This window comes from Cebidichthys violaceus, unplaced genomic scaffold, assembly GCF_023349555.1.
Source record: "Cebidichthys violaceus isolate CVI_PGR_0920_01 unplaced genomic scaffold, fCebVio1.0.p SCAF_44, whole genome shotgun sequence".
NCBI lineage: Eukaryota > Metazoa > Chordata > Actinopteri > Perciformes > Stichaeidae > Cebidichthys > Cebidichthys violaceus.
In genome coordinates, this window is record NW_027176639.1 from 842087 (window position 1) to 860122 (window position 18036).

Below are 18036 nucleotides of genomic sequence, written 5' to 3' on the forward strand. Positions count from 1 at the left end.
TTTACGCAAAAACCGACCCGTTGGAACAGCGAACTGGCAGGTCCCGCGCCGAGTATCGGATCGGTTGGTGGGTGACAAGCAAGTGACCCATCTGAGATTCACTTTACGAACTACACTCCACGAGGAATATGAACACTCTGCCGGACTGGAGTATATAGTGTCTGTTATTCCACGGAGACCATTCACACAGAGATGACGTCGGTGCAGTGTGTCACATTGATCTAACATTCATCTGAGCACGTTACATTTCACACACCACGTTTATTCCAACAGTGCGACAGTCAGTGTAACACAATGCGACAGGCGTTTTTGAGACACGTCCGTCGGTTTCCGTGGGTCACCAACGTCACGCTGTACGGCTGTCTGTTCGCCGGAGGGGACTTCGTCCATCAGTGGTTCTCGCGCAGGGAGGAAATGGACTGGAGACACACGCGGAACGTGGCCGTGGTCGCTTTCACTTTCCACGGTAACGTCAATTTCTTCTGGATGCGCTTCCTGGAGCGCAGGTTCCCCGGGAATTCCATCAGAATGGTGATGAGGAAGCTGCTCCTGGACCAGACCATAGCGGCACCGCTGGCCACCAGCGTCTTCTATACAGGTCATTGGGGGGTAGTGGGACGGCTGACACGGGACAGCTGACACGGGACACCACGGCCGGGCAGTTAATGGTTAACTTTAAAACAGATCTTATAGATGTCAATCTGTAACCTGACCCTGAATCCTCTCAGTGCTGTAAAGATCAGTGTAGTTCACTGTCCTGTGAAACATACCCTGACTAGCAGATGATAGAGAATAGATTTCATATTTTACATGGAGTGGAGTTAAGAATTGGAGGATATGAACCATCCAACAGCAGGATTAGTATTACACATGCATGGTAATAAATGGCAAGAACTTACAATACATATTCATATTAGAAAAGTAGTAGTACTAAGTGTGAGCTTTCATTCAAATAGCAAAAAAAATACAAACAAGTATATGGATGACCTATCAAAAAACATCTGTTTAGTTTAGTTTATTTTGCACATTTAAACATAACAGAGATCAATAATATCACAGTGCAGGAAGAGGCAGAAAGCCCCCTGGGCTTATTTGAAGCCTCCACCTATAATATTATAATGTCACAATATTATAGAGAACACAAAATGAATATATAAGATATGACTATGTAATATTATTGATATGTCGCCAAAAAGCAAAGCGGAAAACCGGAACAGTAAACTACATAAAAAAGAATTACAATCTCATAAAGCTAATAATCAATACATTGTTCATGCTGTCCTACTGATATTGTTTTTCAAGAGAATGTGTTGCAATATTTGTTGTATGTTATGTAATGTATTGACCTTCATAGTTTGTCCAGTAGGTAGCTCTATCAAGTATATTTATGAAGAATGGTCCATATCTGTCCCTGTGGTCCCTGTTATCCATAACCATGGTTATGTTGTGATAGTGTTTCATTCTCCTCAGGATGAACTACCATGGCTGCTCAAGGTTTTCCGTTTTACTCCGCCCTTCTAACCGTACGTAGCCAACTGTGTGTGTCCTTTTATTGCGTAAAAAAAAAAGGGGCGTAGTGATTTTACGCAAAAACCGACCCGGCCGGTGGAACAGCGAACTGGCAGGTCCCGCGCCGAGTATCGGATCGGATGGTTGGTGACAAGCAAGTGACCCATCTGAGATTCACTTTACGAACTACACTCCACGAGGAATATAAACAGTCTGCCGTCGATGAGCCTCGTGAGCCTTTTCCACCGAGACCGGGACTGGAATACATAGTGTCTGTTATTCCACGGAGACCATTCACACAGAGATGACGTCGGTGCAGTGTGTCACATTGATCTAACATTCATCTGAGCACGTTACATTTCACACACCACATTTATTCCAACAGTGCGACAGTCAGTGTAACACAATGCGACAGGCGTTTTTGAGACACGTCCGTCGGTTTCCCTGGGTCACCAACGTCACGCTGTACGGCTGTCTGTTCGCCGGAGGGGACTTCGTCCACCAGTGGTTCTCGCGCAGGGAGGAAATGGACTGGAGACACACGCGGAACGTGGCCGTGGTCGCTTTCACTTTCCACGGCAACGTCAATTTCTTCTGGATGCGCTTCCTGGAGCGCAGGTTTCCCGGGAATTCCATCAGAATGGTGATGATGAAGCTGCTCCCGGACCAGACCATATCGGCTCCGGTGCACACCACCGTCTTCTATACAGGTCATTGGGGGGTAGTGGGACAGCTGACACGGGACAGCTGACACGGGACACCACGGCCGGGCAGTTAATGGTTAACTTCAAAACAGATCTTATAGATGTCAATCTGTATCCTGACCCTGAATCATCTCAGTGCTGTAAAGATCAGTGTAGTTCACTGTCCTGTGAAACATTCCCTGACTAGCAGATGATAGAGAATAGATTTCATATTTTACATGGAGTGGAGTTAAGAATTGGAGGATATGAACCATCCAACAGCAGGATTAGTATTACACATGCATGGTAATAAATGGCAAGAACTTACAATACAGTTGAAGGCAAACAAGTATATGGATGACCAATCAAAAACATCTGTTTAGTTTAGTTTATTTTGCACATTTAATAGTAAATACAGAAACATAACAGAGATCAATAATATCACAGTGCAGGAAGAAGCAGAAAGCCCACTGGGCTTATTTGAAGCCTCCGCCTATATAATATTATAATTTATCAATATTATAGAAAATGAATATATAAGATATGACTATGTAATATTATTAATATGTCACCAAAAAGCAAAGCGGGAAACCGGAACAGTAAACTACATAAAAAAATAATTAAAATCTCATAAAGCTAATAATCAATACATTGTCCATGCTGTCCTACTGATATTGCTTTTCAAGAGAATGTGTTGCAATATTTGTCCCAGTGTATCAATAACACTGCTTGAGAAGACACGATGTGACACGTCTCCTTGGTGACTATGTCTCCGACACGCTGTCTTTAAACCTTCCATTTTCCAGCCGACGGTCACAGAATGAACGGCCATTTTTGTCTCGTTTTCACCCAGGTCTCAGCTTCTTGGAAGGCAAAGAGGACATCTTTGAAGACTGGAGAGAGAAATTCCTGAACACGTATAAGGTGAGACGGGATGTCACAGTGCCTTCGTCCTGCTAGCGGCACCTTCCAGCGTTGACGTGTTGTGACAGTTAACTTGTGTCTAAATCCAAACGGAGGAGAAGCTGTCGTGTGCACTCTGTGTGCAGACATATCCAAAACCAATGCTCAGTGTGTTTGGACACTTTGCATGCAGACAGTTGATTTATGATGTATTATTTGGTTTTGGGAGATCTCTGCTGATAGCTCTCCTGGTGCATCTCTGTCACTAGAGTTGAAGGTTCATGTTTCTGTCATTATAGATGTCAGCTGTGTCAGTAACGCCTTCATTCATATGCTCTCTGTTCGCCTCTCTTTTCAGACGGGGCTCATGTTCTGGCCTTTTATGCAGGTAAATATTAACATGGTCGTTGACCCGTGTAAATAATACATAGTGAAGACGGTCTAAACTCAAAGGTCCACTTGCTAATGATTCTTAACTCTGAACCACATCTCACCACGTCATGATGAACCCGCTTTGTGGCTCAGTATGTGGACCTTGGAGTTTAGATTTTGTCTTCCACCATTAAAATCTTAAATTTCTTTTATCTTCTATCTTCTGTAAAACTGACAGAGTTTCTCTATGACATCTAACAACAATTATGTATTTTTAGAATCTACCACACAATAAAAAACAAATGTGAATTGTGTTTTTCGCTATGTGAACATGTAATACACCGGTACGAGGACACAGACGCACGGTAATCTTTACCCGCCTCCCTCAGTTCGTGAACTTTGCCTTGGTGCCTCTGTACCTGCGGACCACCTTCACCGGCTGCTGCGCCTTCGTCTGGGCCACCTTCCTTTGCTTCTCGCGCCAGAGCGGCGACGGCACGGCCCAGGCCGCTCTGGCGTGGATGTTCTCTCCTAAAGAGGATGAAGCAGAAGCCAGTGACAAGACGGATGCTTCCAAAGAGGGACCGGCGGCTTCTAAACCTCCTCAGAACTGAAGTATGTGTAGTCGGTGGCGTTGCAATGGAGGCGGGACAAAACACAAGGAGTTAAAGCAGCGGGTTCAGAGGACGGCGGTCCTGTCTGTGGTTGACGTTGCACTACCTCTTGAGTTTGACGTTTAAAAAACGGGACCCACATGACGCTCTAAGGTGCTTTGGGAAACAGGGTCCAGCAAATGGAATGTATATACAGTAAATGATTCAATACGCATACAGCACATCGCCTCCGTGGGAAATAGTCGCTCCTACTTTTCCATCCCGCAGACAAACGCCACCATGCCATGTTCATCTTCAGGCTTTGGTTTTCATAAATGCAGTCTTGCGTTTGAGAGTTGAGGGACTTTGATATTCACTCGATTCTCGAGGACTTCTATATCTGGGAAGGAGGCTGTGAACACGGGAGTGCGTGAGGTTAAACTGGAACGTGGAGCGGCAGCTATGATCCAATTTATTGGCTTAGACTTTTTCCATTTCATGAAATTGGGCGAACTTCTAAACATTTAAATATCGGTCTCTCTGAATTGGCACAAGCGCCTCGTCTCTGAGGACTTTCTGCTTTGGTACAAGAGGTGCTACACTCACATGCACACAGGTAGAAACCCCGTTAAACGGGTCAAGAATGAACTCCAAAACACTGGGACAGATATGAAAATACACGACTGATTCCCACACGTTCAACCGTGGTCCCTTTACTAAATACTGAGGCAGTGAGTGACTCCTGAGGATGGCTGAGATTCTTCTGTCTCAGACATCCATCTACTTGAATGTGGAAGTGCTGCCTCTCGTTGATGTTAATGCGGTATACTGTGGAATGCTCTCTGTTATATCTCTCTGCGTCATTTCCTAATATTTCAATAGTTTGTTATTCCATCTGTTTTTGAATGTGACCTCGTAGGGAAGACGTTACTTAGGTTTCGTCGCCTGCAGTGATTCCTGAAAACCGGGTTGAAACGTCAGACGCCTCCGCCGAGCAGTTTTCTATAGAGGTCATTTTTATAAATAGCTCAGTACAAGAGCTGACTGTTGTTTCTACACACTGAGTTTGAAAGGTTTCTCTCCTCTGTCTCATTCACTTGGGTCTATCCCCCCCCCCCCCCCATGCATTTTAATCTAAAATGGGGTTTGGCAGTTATGCATTTTGAAGTAGCAGATGCTGCGTGATTATATTATTTTATCTGTCTCACATAACTGAATGAATACTGAAAGACTTTAATAACACAACAATCGTCTTCTTAAATTGCGTCCTTATTAATAAGAGTTTTTGTTTCTATTCATTGTGTGTATGCTGATGTGCTACACTGGAACTCAAGGATCACATCAATGAATAGTCCCTTTGTACTGAGTAATAATACTAAGATGTGTACTTTTACTACATTTCTGTCTCTATTTCTTGTGTTAGTCTGGACATCACAGAGATCTATCGGTGCTGTTGACTGAAACGTACATCAACAGTTTCATCACACTGTTGTAGAGATAAATTATATTTATTGTTGAATAAAGTGAAAACATCCCGTTGACTCATTGTGTTTTTACTGAGCATACATCTGTTCATACGACAGAAATCAGTTATGACTGAGCCTAGAGTTATTGTACAACAGACCCACAGTTCATATCACACGTCCTCTGGTATCAGACGTGCTTCCTGGTTGTGTTTAGGGTTGTGTTCACAGACATATGACTCATTTGTTTGTATCACATCTAGTTTGCAGCTCTGTCTGCATCTCTTGCAGAGAACAACACGTACTTTGAAGGGCCTGCTGCTGCTGCTGCTGCTGCTGCTGCTGCTGCTGCATGCTCTCTTCTCTGCGTTTCCACTCTCTGTTTGATCTCTCCCCGCTGCTGAGACTTTAAAAAATAAATAAAGTTGTTTCTAAATTTGTAACAGACGGCACAAACAGATTCCATGTTTCCATCTGCAACCAGAGGCCTCTTATGTGGAAACAGCTGCCACTTATCCGTAGGCAGTTCTTTCAGCCAGAAGTACGCGTAGGAGACAAAAGAGCTAATGCCCACTGCTAGCTTTAAAATGTTTTTATTAATAACTAATAAAATATAACCAGGCAGAAACAAATCCTTGTGCAGGCTGATGATAAAAACTCCAGAGCAACTGTGCGCCTGTTGTTTTATTTTTAACATCATCTCGGTGCTAGTGGGTGTCTCCCAAGTCTTCTCCCATCTCTGCCCGCACTGCGCATGCTCCCTGCATCCTTTTTTTTTTCTTCTCCATCCACACGTCGAGGGACTTGAAAAGCTTGAATAAAGATGCTCAACGTCTCGGGTCGCTGGAGCCTTGTCACCGGGTGAAACCGAGTTATCTGGGAAGGACGCGCACAGAAGAACCGCGCAGATTTAACCGAAAAGAGTCGTTGCATACCGAGTTTTCGGCGCGCGGGCACTCCACCGACATGGAACTGAAGAAATCTTTTTCGGACACCGAGCGCGCGCTCAGGAGCTACGGCGCCGTGTCGGAAACGGCATGGACAACGGACAAAGGTGAGCGTCATGTGTTAGAATACGATGCTATGTTACCGTCCGGTGGTCAGGAACAGCACGTTAACGTCTCCGGGGTTTTTTTGTTTTTTTTCTTCAGCATTATGTTTCACTCTGCAGTTAAGCGCTGCAACGGTTAATAACAGCCCTACATGACTCACAAAGGTTCGGGATGGAGGCTATCAATAGCGCTGCCGCTGTTAGTGCTGAGGGGCCTATTGACTGCCCTGCGTGCGCACACGGTGGGCTTCACGCTGCTTGTGAATGAATTTGGACCGAGGAGGAGTAAACCACGGATACAGCAAAGCCCACATTTAGAAACTTGTGTTCATCTGATTGAGTCCGGGCTGATGAAGCAGCACGAGCAGCTATGAGTCGAGACCTGCTCCTCTGATCGTTATAGGCTGGACTCTGGATTTCACATTTAGACGAATATTTGAGTTTGTGGCAAAAAGGAACTTTCAGTTATTTTGTTTAATTGTTCTGGGGCTGAGAACACATTTTTTCTTCTTCTGCACAATAATAATCTATTGACACAATACAGCAGACCACAGCAGCCTCAATGACTATAAAGCTGAGCAAATGCCTCTCTTACATTATTCCTGCTACCAATGAATTTGGATATTTCTATTATTTTATCATGCATGTATTTCAGATATAGAGATGCAATGTGTCAGATCCCAATGTCGTGTTTTCACATCACACTGTTTGTTTTTTTAAACCCAAAACCTACAGATATTCAACGTACGGTGTTATAAACTGTCACTTTGAAGAAGCTGGAATCACAGTTTTGCTTGATGCACGACAATCATCAGCAATTAGTATGTTGTTGATTGAGACTTGTTTAGTCAGCTCTAAGCTTTATTCCACAAACTACTGCCTCAAAAGTGACCGTGAAGCTGAAGTGTTGAATATGTCAATAGTGGCAGAGCCGTTGTTTTTCCAGGTTTCCATTAATTTGTCCCGTGCGATGACAGCCGATGAATGACGCACTTAAGACGTGTCCTGGTTGGTTCCTCTGACGATAACTCATCACAGGAGAGCAGGGTGGGAAGAAAGTCCAGATTAAGTCAGAGAAGAAGAAGAAGAAATGGATATTTTTAAACACAAAATCAGCTATTGCTCTCTCTCTCTCTGTCTCTCTCTCTGTCTCTCTCTCTGTCTCTCTCTCTCTCTCTGTCTCTCTCTCTCTCTCTCTCTCTCTCTCTCTCTCTCTCTCTCTCTCTCTCTCTGTGTGTGTGTGTGTGTCTCTACCACTTCGGGGTCCAGAGGCAGCACCCCAGCAGCAGCAGCAGCAGCAGCAGTGTGTATATTGTGACTGCAGATTCGGTTGTCGAGCCCCATGCGGCCACTGCGCCGCACCGACCCTTTGCTCTCCGAGGCTGTTTCATTCCTCATTAAATCATAATCCCGATGTACATTGATGATCCAAATTGTTTTAATGAAGCAGGGCTATTCAAGCTGATTCATTACCTGAGTGCGTGAGGAGGAGCCTGGTTCATATTTGCAGCCGATGACTTGTGCCCGGTGGACAAGCTGCTTTTAATTAGGGAAGGACGGAAGCATTTCGTTCCTGGTGATGTCTTAAATGCTGAGTGTGTGTGTGTGTGTGTGTGTGTGTGTGTGTGTGTGTGTGTGTGTGTGTGTGAGCGGCGCTCTGATGAGGTGGAGCTGTTAAGACGTTATTGAGCTGGCGCTTTGCCACCGGTCAGGGCTTAATGCAGCTTGGTCGTGTTGACGGTATAAACACGTGGCAAAGAAAAACAAGACACAAAGGGACATACAGAAAAACACGCTTTAGCTGCTGCTGCGCTTTGCATTGCGCTGCGACTCCCATGGTATAAAGTTAGATTTTTGGGCGTCAGCGTCTTTCGTCAGCAGACACGTCGGCTGATGATTCAACATCAGCGAGGCGCAAACAATCCGGGCCCTCCTGTGCAGACTTCTGTCTGCTGTGGTGAGTCAGCTCCGTCCTCAGCAGGCATCACTGAAAAGTACCACAAAATGCAGACTGCAGTTTATGTTGCTGCAGGATGACAAGGAGCTGATCCAGTCCTCTGATGTTACAAGACACACACACACACACACACACACACACACACACACACACACACAGTGGATGGATGTCATTCCTCACATGTGCTCTGGATTACAGATGCAAATAGGTTGTTTGTATTCGGGTCTAAAGACCTATCTGCTCGCTGGGGATTGTGTTATAGGAAGGAAACGCAGGAGGATTAATGTCCATATGAACAAATGTGTGTCCATATGGATATTAATAATAATATAAGCGAAAACAATCTCTGGTTCCATCCTCTCAAATGTAATTATGTGCATTTATAAACTGAATCTCTTTAGGTTTTGATGAAACAAGACATTTAAAGGCATCACTTTGGGCATTTTTTCACTTCTGACATATTTTAGACCAAAAAACAACATAAAACAACAAAGGCATATCAATCAATCATGTTTTTTTGGTTGTATCTCCACAATGGGCAGCTTGCGAGAGACTGAAAAATATGTCAAAATATATCCTGACGAAGCCTCTAGTATGGGTCACACCCCAATATTCCTGCATCCTACACTTCCCACAATGCATCTTGTCTTTAACCACACCCTTAGACCCTCCCTGTCTGGTTTACGCCCATCAAACTCCACCTCCCCAGTTTGGTTTTCTGTTAAAAGCTTAAAGTGTGAAAATAAAACTGAGATTTTTTTGTTATTTTCTTGACAAAGCTCCTTCCAGAGCAACAGGAGACACTAAACAACTATTCCATAGGCTGAGTAGCACTCCTCATGACGCGTAAACCCATCCTCATGTGTAGCGTTGGTGGACTGCTCCTTTAATGATTTACAATGGAGACATCAATGGGAACATTCGGAGGAAGAAAGCTTGACGACTGGCAACAGAAACATGCTATCGACTCCCTCAGTTCCACACTTGATGGATTTGTTTCTTCAGATCACGATTCATACTGTTGCTTGCATGTTGCTCGGTGCTGATGAGGTCGGTCTGTTGCAGCGCTCGCAGTGGACAGCGCATTGATCAGTGCCATAAGTGTTTGGTCAGTGTAGTAAGTGTTCGTTAATTGGCACATATGGAGTGTGGGGTCAGGGAGGAATGACCCAATCAGCAGGAAGCCACGGCTGCTCATTGATCCACCTCGGTGTGCTTCTCTCCTGCTCAACAACCTTCTGCTTTGGAAAATGAATCCCAAAAAGACTGTATTGCATAAAGAAAGGGCTGTCTTCAAGTCAAGAACTTCTTAGTTGACTGACACACTACTTGATTTGATCAACAGATCTGCAAAACAGAGTTTCTCCACAAATAAGCACCACTTTAAATCTTGTGTTTAACAGAGATGTGCTCGTGGGTTTCTTTGAAATAAGTCACCCAGCACGGCAAAAGGTTAGAAGATGACTAATCGATGAAGCAGATCTTAGCTGATGAAGACCAAAGGGGCTGATTGGTCGACTTAAACCCTACTTGTCTTCATGTCGCACACATTCTCACACCACGGCACTGCTGGGATCTTAAACAACGAGAGTCACGGCTCTCTTAATCACACGCATGCTGCTTCTCTCCAAACACACCGTGTTCTTGGCTAACGTGAGATGAAGCGTCACAGAGAGACGAGGTGAGAAATGTGTTCGGCGACGCGCTGACACTGTGAGAAAGTTCTGAAAGTGACACAAATGGAACTCATGGATGCATTTGTAGCATGAAATCAAAGGAAAATGATGTTGTCATTAACATCTTGAATTAGATACAAGCGTTAATCACCGCAGCAGTTTGGTGATGTTTCTGTTTAACGCAGAAAATATGCTTCAACCTCCGAAGTGAAGAGAAGCGCGTGACAGAAACGTCTAAAGCAGAGCATCGCCCAGCGGTGTTTATCCCTCCTGTCTCTTCTATTCCTTCCCATTCACACTGACTCACCCCTGCCCTCCCTCTCCTCTCTCTCTCCCCCCCCCCCCCCCAGGTCACTCAGACGTGTCCATGGCAGAGAGCACCATGGCTCCGGAGGAGATCGAGGTGGAGATGGCTCGCATCCAGCGCCTGCGAGAGGTCCTGGTGCGCAGAGAGTCGGAGCTGCGCTTCATGTGAGTTGCCGACACTGTCTTGTGGTTTTTTGTAACCGAGGGTGACAAAAGACTGAGTCGACACAGCGTCATGACGACTCCTACTGCTGTCCACGAGGGTTTTTTTGTCTGCGTTGACACTCTCACGACACGCTGCGAACGACATTCCGGAGTTCTTTCTTTGTGGTATTAGTTGGCTGAGTTAAGACACTGTTCGATACTCAGAGAGGCAGCCTATTTGTCTATTGATTATGCAGAGGGCGGACATGCCAATAGCAGCTGATGAGCGACCATGATGAACTCATTTGGCTCCTCATCAACATCAGCCTCAAGGATTATGGATCAGTGTTTGGGAAGACGTGCTGTGTATATTTCCTCTCTGTCTGCATTCATAATGGAGATGTTGTGTCTGCGCTTTTTGTGGAGCGCTGAGTTTAGCAGCACATTTTTAAAGCTGTCATTGTATTGTTCAATACAGAAGAGACTATAGATTGTATTCACAGTGGCAAAATACGTCAAAAAACCCTTTCACAATAAGAGTTTCTCCATGTAATTCCGACGTTAGTTCATGCCGACTGTGCGGATGAATGAAGTGAATATCCAAAAGTGAAACCGCTTCACATACAGCGAGTGAGCAGAGAGGACTCATGGGACCATCTCTACGGTATACTTAGACGTTGTAATACTGCATTAAATACAGATCAAAAATCCTAACATATTCAGTAATTGCAGCAAAATTCTCATTGAAGCTGATGAAATCACTAAAGATTCGGCACGACCAAATATTTCAACTAACTCCTGCAGCTCAAAAGAATTCATTTTGCATCAATAAAATGAAATGTTGTTTTTATGAATCATTTCATTTGCAGGATTACCAATTAGACATTTCTGCACCGTTTTGCCAACAGTGCAGTTCTGTTGTTGAGCTGAACAGACTTTGTTTTTGTTTTTGTCTCCACATCTCGTTGTTTTTAATCTAATGTGAACAAGGAGAACACTGCATTACATCATTAGGAAGTGAATATTGCATCTTTGTAATAAACTGAATTGACGGTGTGAACTCAAGCTGCCGCCCTGTTTACTTTTCATGTTTTTGAACTGTGTATCGAACCGTCTCCTCGCTGTGACATATCGAACAGAGCAGCGGACTCTGTGGGTCGTAACGCGCTGAACATGAAGCTGCTGCTCGTCTCAGTTGATCATGTTGATTCACACGCCCGCTTTCAAGGCTTCATTAGGCCACCACGCCGCATACTGCTTTCGTCTCTGTTGTTGTCAGGCTCTGTGTGACTCAAGACGAGCCGTCACACGCACACACACACACACACACACACACACACACACACACACACACACACACAGTAGCAGATGGAGTGTCAGAGTGCAGAAGCTGCTGGAGTCCACAGATAGCATTGAGAGAGTGAGACACAAGGCAGAAAGAGGGAGAAAAACAGAGAGAGAGAGAGAGAGAGAGAGAGAGAGAGAGATAAGCTAAAGGGAGGGGTCAAGGGGGGGGGAGGGAGGGAGGTGCAAAAGGGAGCAACGGGGAAAAATGCAGAGGGAGGAGGAGGCTGTGGATGAGTCATCGGCCTGATCCATCAAAGGCAGAATTAAATCTGTGGAAGCTGTCAGAGAGAGAGAGAGAGAGAGCGAGAGAGAGAGAGAGAGAGAGAGAGAGAGAGAGAGAGAGAGGTCAGGATTTAGGAGGGAAGAGGGGGAGATGCGTCGGCTCCCCCGAGGGTGAGACGTCAGGGCTGCAGGGGGCTCAGATTGATTCACGGTGCATCTTCTCCATCTTCTCCATCTTCTCCACCTTCTCCACCTCTGCTGATGAGTGGCACGCCGGGGCCTGAGGCCGTGACGTCCTAATGACAAGTACAAGAGAGGATTTTACAGGACGGCGCCGGGGATTAGCGCCGAAGTGATTTGTCGTCAAATCTCTCGTTCGGGCAGAACGGCTGATTAATCGTTTCAGTGATTTATTGAACAAACATGCCAAGCATTCCCTTTCACGTTTGCAAATGGAAGGATTTGACACCTTTCTGTGATTTGTATGAATTGTTAATTGAATATCTTTGGTTTTATAGGAACCCTTTTCAGTCCCTTACTTCTATTTATCTGCCTCTGGATGTTTGGTTTCATCTAATAAGTCAAATATTCAAGTTTCAGATCAGATTGGTGCCTAGATCCCGCCCACGGATGTTTCAGTCTGCTTTTCTTCCAGAGTTCACCGTCCAAAACAATAACGTCATTCCAATCAGATTAATGCGTCCAAATTGGAAGCAGCGAATAATATCTGTGTTCCTGTGATCTGATGGAGGCCAGCTGATTATTCACTGTTTCTCTTTCTCTTTCTAGGATGGATGACATTCAGCTCTGCAAAGACATCATGAGCTTAAAGCAGGAGCTGAGACAGATTGTCACAGTGCCAGGTACAGTACACACACACACACACACACACACACACACACACACACACACACATATATATGTCTTCAATCTTCTGAAGAAAAGCAGCTGTAAGCATATCAGGAAGTAAACCTCTCAGAATTGATCCTCTGTGTGCAGAACTGTCTACGCTTTCTGTTTGGACTCAACCGAAAATAGAGTTTTTGGCAGAAAGTGCTTCTGTTTTGCAGATCGCCCCATAACCTCAGACAGCATTATGATTTATAGGAAGAGTCGTCACGCTAAACTCTGCAAGATTGATCGTGTGTCTCAGGCACGAGGAGTTATACGGGAGAGATAATCATGCACACACACACACACACACACACACACACACACACACACACACACACACGTGGTGAAGGCAATATGTGCTGATGGAGACTTTTGCAGGCAAGGCGTCCAAAATGAATTTCTGTAAACAGACATTTTTACTCCCTGGATGTCGTTTGGAGTACAGAGTCAAACACTGGTTTAACTCCACAGTCACACAGTCTGTCGTTAAAAGCACCACACGCAGCGACACACACATAGCAACAAGAGGAACACACTCCTCCTCCTCCTCCTCATCGTCATCATGTGTCAGTGTGCGTGAGCAGGAGGGGCTGGTGTCGTGTTCAAGGACACACACACACACACACACACACACACACACACACACACACACACACACACACACAGCAACAAGACACATGTATGTCCATTAGCTGTTCTCAGTGACCTGTCAATCACGAGGCTGTTTCTTCTTCTTTCTAACCACTTGCAGTATTACTCTGCAATATGGAGGGTGAGGACAGAATAACAGAAACGCCTGATCACGTCATGGAGCTTAAGTTTCAATGAATGTTGTCATAAAGACATTTCTGGTCATTTCTGATGTCCTGATTTGATTCATGGCTGCAGTCAGGATTTTAAAAATACTGAGACCATGAATCCTTCCCCCTCAAACCGCCCCTGTCCCAGGAACAGGACAGACATGTTGTCAAGACAGTCCCAGTTCAAAGCAATCCTATGTAACGTTTCCAAAAATGTTTTTTCCTCCAAAATGCCAGGAATAAAATTCAGTTCACGTAGTCAAATCTAAATGTATATTATATAAATTACAGGAATGTTCATATTTTGTTTGTTTTGTATTGTGGAAACTTCCCCCATGCCGGTAAAACCACCAGATTCCCAGGAAAGAAAAAGAATTCCAGAGGACGTGAGCTCGCTGTCCTCGCAGCTTTGATTGCATTATCTCTCGTGAAGCGTTCCCATCATCGCGTCCGCCCTCTATGCATTTGGGATTAGCACGAAACTGCACACTGTCACACAACAACAGTGCCCCTCGCTGACATTCCCATGAGCCACTGGGGGCCTCATGTACGCTGTTGCTGGGGGGGGGGGGGGGTCTGGCAACCCATTACTTCACTCCGGCACAATGAGAGTCACGTGACAAACGGACCCTCTCTCTGCGGCTCCTCTGACTTTGGGATTTACACAATGATGCCGTGCTCCCCTCAGATGTTTCTGCCCTCGGGACAGACACACACACACACACACACACACACACACACACACACACACACACACACACACACACACACACACACACACACAGACACACACACACACACACCACGTAGCTGCACCGCTCCACTTTGTTTCCAGGCGGGAGGAAGGGCTGATGTTTGCAGTCATTTTACAAACCCTCTTTACCCACCCAGCCTAGACACCAGCAGTGTCAGACAAGCCATCTCTGCAGCTGTCTGTGTGTGTGTGTGTGTGTGTGTGTGTGTGTGTGTGTGTGTGGTGTGTCTTTTTTCTGTGCTTTGGAGTGTGAAGGTTAGGAAAGTGAGACAAAGCAAAGCGGATGTTGCGTTCGTAGATCTCCGACTCTGAATACAACAACAACAGGATTATGGGTCCGTTTGCGACGTGGCTCTGTGTTTAGGAGGCAGCTGACTTTGCTGTAAGGTCAGCAGCAAGTAGCAAAATGTACGAACCCTGCTTTGTATTTCATGCGAGGATATAGAATTTTATTCACGTGTCTGTCGTGTTCCGTCTTCGTTTCCCTCCAGAGAAAGAGAAAAACAAGAAGCACAGGCAGCGGGAAGAGGAGCTGATCCTGAAGATTCACAAACTGGTGCAGAAGAGGGACTTCCTGGTCGACGACGCAGAGGTGGAGAGATTGAGGTAGAGCAGCGCTCACACACACACACACACACACACACACACACACACACACACACACACACACACACACACACACACAGGCGCGGTTAATATCCGGTTTGTTCACTCGGACGGCGCCGGGCTGAACCGCATCCACCCGCTTGTTTCTTCATTTGACGGACGCAGGATGATTGAGAAACAGCAGGAAGGAGACTCGTTAGAGTACATGTGAGCATGACTGAAGGCGGAGGACCCGGTCACTTCATCATCACAGCACTGCCTGCTGTGTGTGTGTGTGTGTGTGTGTGTGTGTGTGTGTGTGTGTGTGTGTGTGTGTGTGTGTGTGTGTGTGTGTGTGTGTGTGTGTGTGTGTGTGTGTGTGTGTGTGTGTGTGTGTGGGAGGTTGACTGATGACCATCACTCTGCATTGTCATTTCCTACATCCTCCTCCTCCTCCTTCTCCTCCTCCTCCCTCAGACACACAGAGTGTGACACAGAGATAACCTTCAGATAGACGAGATATTAAATGACAAAATAACAGCCAACTTCAAAGGTTATATACTATAAGATGTGCTTTTGTTATGGGTTAGTTTAATTAGTTAGTCCTCATGATGCACTGAGTCACCGTAGAAAAATCAAAGCCGAGTGTCAGTAGTTTGTGCTTCACTTGTATCACCGTTACACTCGAGTCACAGAGCTGAGAAGAGCTGTGAAGGTACCAGCAACGATATTACAATTTATCCCAAAATGAAATAAATAAATGTCAGAGCACATGTTGGTGCTAGAGGAACAGTCAGGGGATCACCAAAATAATCGGGATTCATCCCCCGGGGAATATTTGTTCTAAATATTAGAGATATCAGATATTTCATGGTGGACCAAAGTGGTGGATCGACTGTGTACAAATGGAACCACATTTGAAATACATAGATTATCAGGTATATCTACTATATTAATGTTGCCTTCTACTTCCATATTTTCATAAATAATGTATTTGCATCTTGCTATCCGGTGACTTAAAAGCCTCCCTGTACTGATCGCATTGCCTTCAAACAGCTGACTATGTGCCTCTTGAACTCAGGGAGCAAGAGGAGGACAAGGAGATGGCCGAGTACCTCAGACTGAAGCTGATGCCTCTGGAGAAGAAGCTCAAATCCTCGCAAAGTGAGTAAAAATAATAATAAGAGGCGCACGAGTGTTCGTTCGTCTTCTCTTCCAGGGTGTGATCGTCTCTCTCTTTTATTTCCTCTTTCTTTCACGTCAAGATCCTCCAAAGCCTAAGAGACAAACCCCAGAGCCGCCTCCCAACAAGCCATCCATCACCAAGTCCGGAGTGGCCATCATTAAGGATTGCTGCGGAGCCACCCAGTGTGCCGTCATGTAACCCGACGCCGACCTCTTTGTGACCTCGCCGTCCTTGCGTCAGACACACACACACACACACACACACACTCGCATCACACACTCGCATCACATCGCTTCCTGTGGCCCGGTGAACCTCGGTTAACTGCGTTTCTCTCCCCCCCCCCCCCCCACTCCCCCACCCTCCCTCCCCCTCCCTCGAAACTGCTCAGGAATCAGGTGCGTTGATTGAATCGGCGGATTACAGTTTCAGCCGCAAAGGCTTTTGGCTCAAGAGTTTCGGGAGCTGATCCCTAAGTCAGAGCTCGAGGAAAACTTCTTTACAACGAGGCGCTTCTGTAGGTGAAGAACTGTAAATGAACATTCAATAAATGTGTCTTAAATTATAAATCAGATCGGGTCATCATGTCACAAAAAAAAAAAAAAAAAAGGTCTGATCATGTGATCAATATTGACAGAACTACAAGCACAATGTCCACAAAGTGAAGGTGAAATGCTGAGGTTCTCAGGTTCATTTCATCCCTTCAACATCAACCAGTGAACTTCTTTCACTTCCAGGAGGCTCCAGCTGACGTTTCGTCCCGTCACTCAGACAGACAGTGTGGTTAAAGGATTGGTTTATGAACGCTGGCAGCCAGTGGATGCCTTCCTCTCCTGGAGCTGAGCGATATGATCGACTCCATGCATTGGATAAAACAGCAGTTTAATTCTGTGTTTCTGTAATATCTGCTGGATTAAAAAAAACAAAAAAAAACCCCCAAAAAACATAATTGAGAGTAAAAACACGAGGTGTTTGTTTGCGTTTCACTCTAGAGGCGAATGCTTCCTGGCCAGACGTTCCTGACCCGCCGCCTCGTGACCCATTTCTGCAGTTTCCCACCCAGTCATCTTCGTTGACCCTGTACCAACTTATAAAGATGTATTCAACACTGTAACACATTCATTCCCCCCCCCCCCCCCCCCCCCTCTCTCTCACTAAACGTCCCCCAGAGTCACCGCATCACTAACATCTCATCAGCACCCGGGGATCATCGACCGTCCTCGTGCGACGTCGTTATTATGGATATTTCTGACAACTTGCATCCTCTGAATTTAGTCTTTAGCGTTTTTAAAATGATAAACCGCAGGAAACGAATGCAACTCTTGTAAATGCCTACAATAGACCGTGTATGTTTGAGTGTATTTAGTGACTCGTATCAAAGCGTCGCTCTTTGTCACTTTACCTTCCTTCTTAGCGTCCTGTAGTAGTAGTGAATTTATGAAGGTCCTTATGTTGAATATTGAACAAATATGCAGAAAACAAGCTGAAGCTACCTGTACATACATGTTTAAATAAAAGAGCATCTTTCAGGAACACGACGGCTCATTTTATTTTATCGACTTATCGGATTTTCTCAAAATGACTGTAAAAAAAC

At 45.3% G+C, this 18036-nt stretch overlaps 2 protein-coding genes across 3 annotated transcripts; both read left to right on the forward strand.

Annotated features, from left to right (window-relative positions):
* Positions 1-28: 28 nt before the first annotated feature.
* LOC137886502 (mpv17-like protein) lies at positions 29-5595 on the forward strand. Of its 2 annotated transcripts, none has more exons than XM_068728984.1 (4): positions 29-598; positions 3046-3116; positions 3454-3483; positions 3857-5595. In XM_068728984.1, the coding sequence occupies exons 1-4, from the start codon at positions 295-297 to the stop codon at positions 4079-4081; spliced, it is 630 nt and encodes a 209-aa protein (XP_068585085.1). In that variant the 5' UTR covers positions 29-294; the 3' UTR covers positions 4082-5595. The 2 variants fall into 2 exon arrangements, with proteins under 2 accessions (XP_068585085.1, XP_068585083.1); XM_068728982.1 differs by lacking the exon at positions 29-598 and adding an exon at positions 654-2219.
* Positions 5596-6396: 801 nt separating this feature from the next.
* bmerb1 (bMERB domain containing 1) lies at positions 6397-17975 on the forward strand. The gene is made up of 6 exons (XM_068728985.1): positions 6397-6577; positions 10558-10678; positions 13016-13089; positions 15166-15280; positions 16341-16423; positions 16525-17975. The coding sequence occupies exons 1-6, from the start codon at positions 6490-6492 to the stop codon at positions 16641-16643; spliced, it is 600 nt and encodes a 199-aa protein (XP_068585086.1). The 5' UTR covers positions 6397-6489; the 3' UTR covers positions 16644-17975.
* Positions 17976-18036: the final 61 nt, after the last annotated feature.

Excerpts from the sequence above, each read along its gene's own strand:
- LOC137886502 (XM_068728984.1), top strand. The coding sequence starts at position 295 with ATGCGACAGGCGTTTTTGAGACACGTCCGTCGGTTTCCGTGGGTCACC. Across the intron at positions 599-3,045 it reads CACCAGCGTCTTCTATACAG|GTCTCAGCTTCTTGGAAGGC; the intron begins GTCATTGGGGGG and ends GTTTTCACCCAG. Across the intron at positions 3,117-3,453 it reads AATTCCTGAACACGTATAAG|ACGGGGCTCATGTTCTGGCC; the intron begins GTGAGACGGGAT and ends CTCTCTTTTCAG.
- bmerb1 (XM_068728985.1), top strand. The coding sequence starts at position 6,490 with ATGGAACTGAAGAAATCTTTTTCGGACACCGAGCGCGCGCTCAGGAGC. Across the intron at positions 10,679-13,015 it reads GAGTCGGAGCTGCGCTTCAT|GATGGATGACATTCAGCTCT; the intron begins GTGAGTTGCCGA and ends TTCTCTTTCTAG. Across the intron at positions 16,424-16,524 it reads GAAGCTCAAATCCTCGCAAA|ATCCTCCAAAGCCTAAGAGA; the intron begins GTGAGTAAAAAT and ends TTTCACGTCAAG.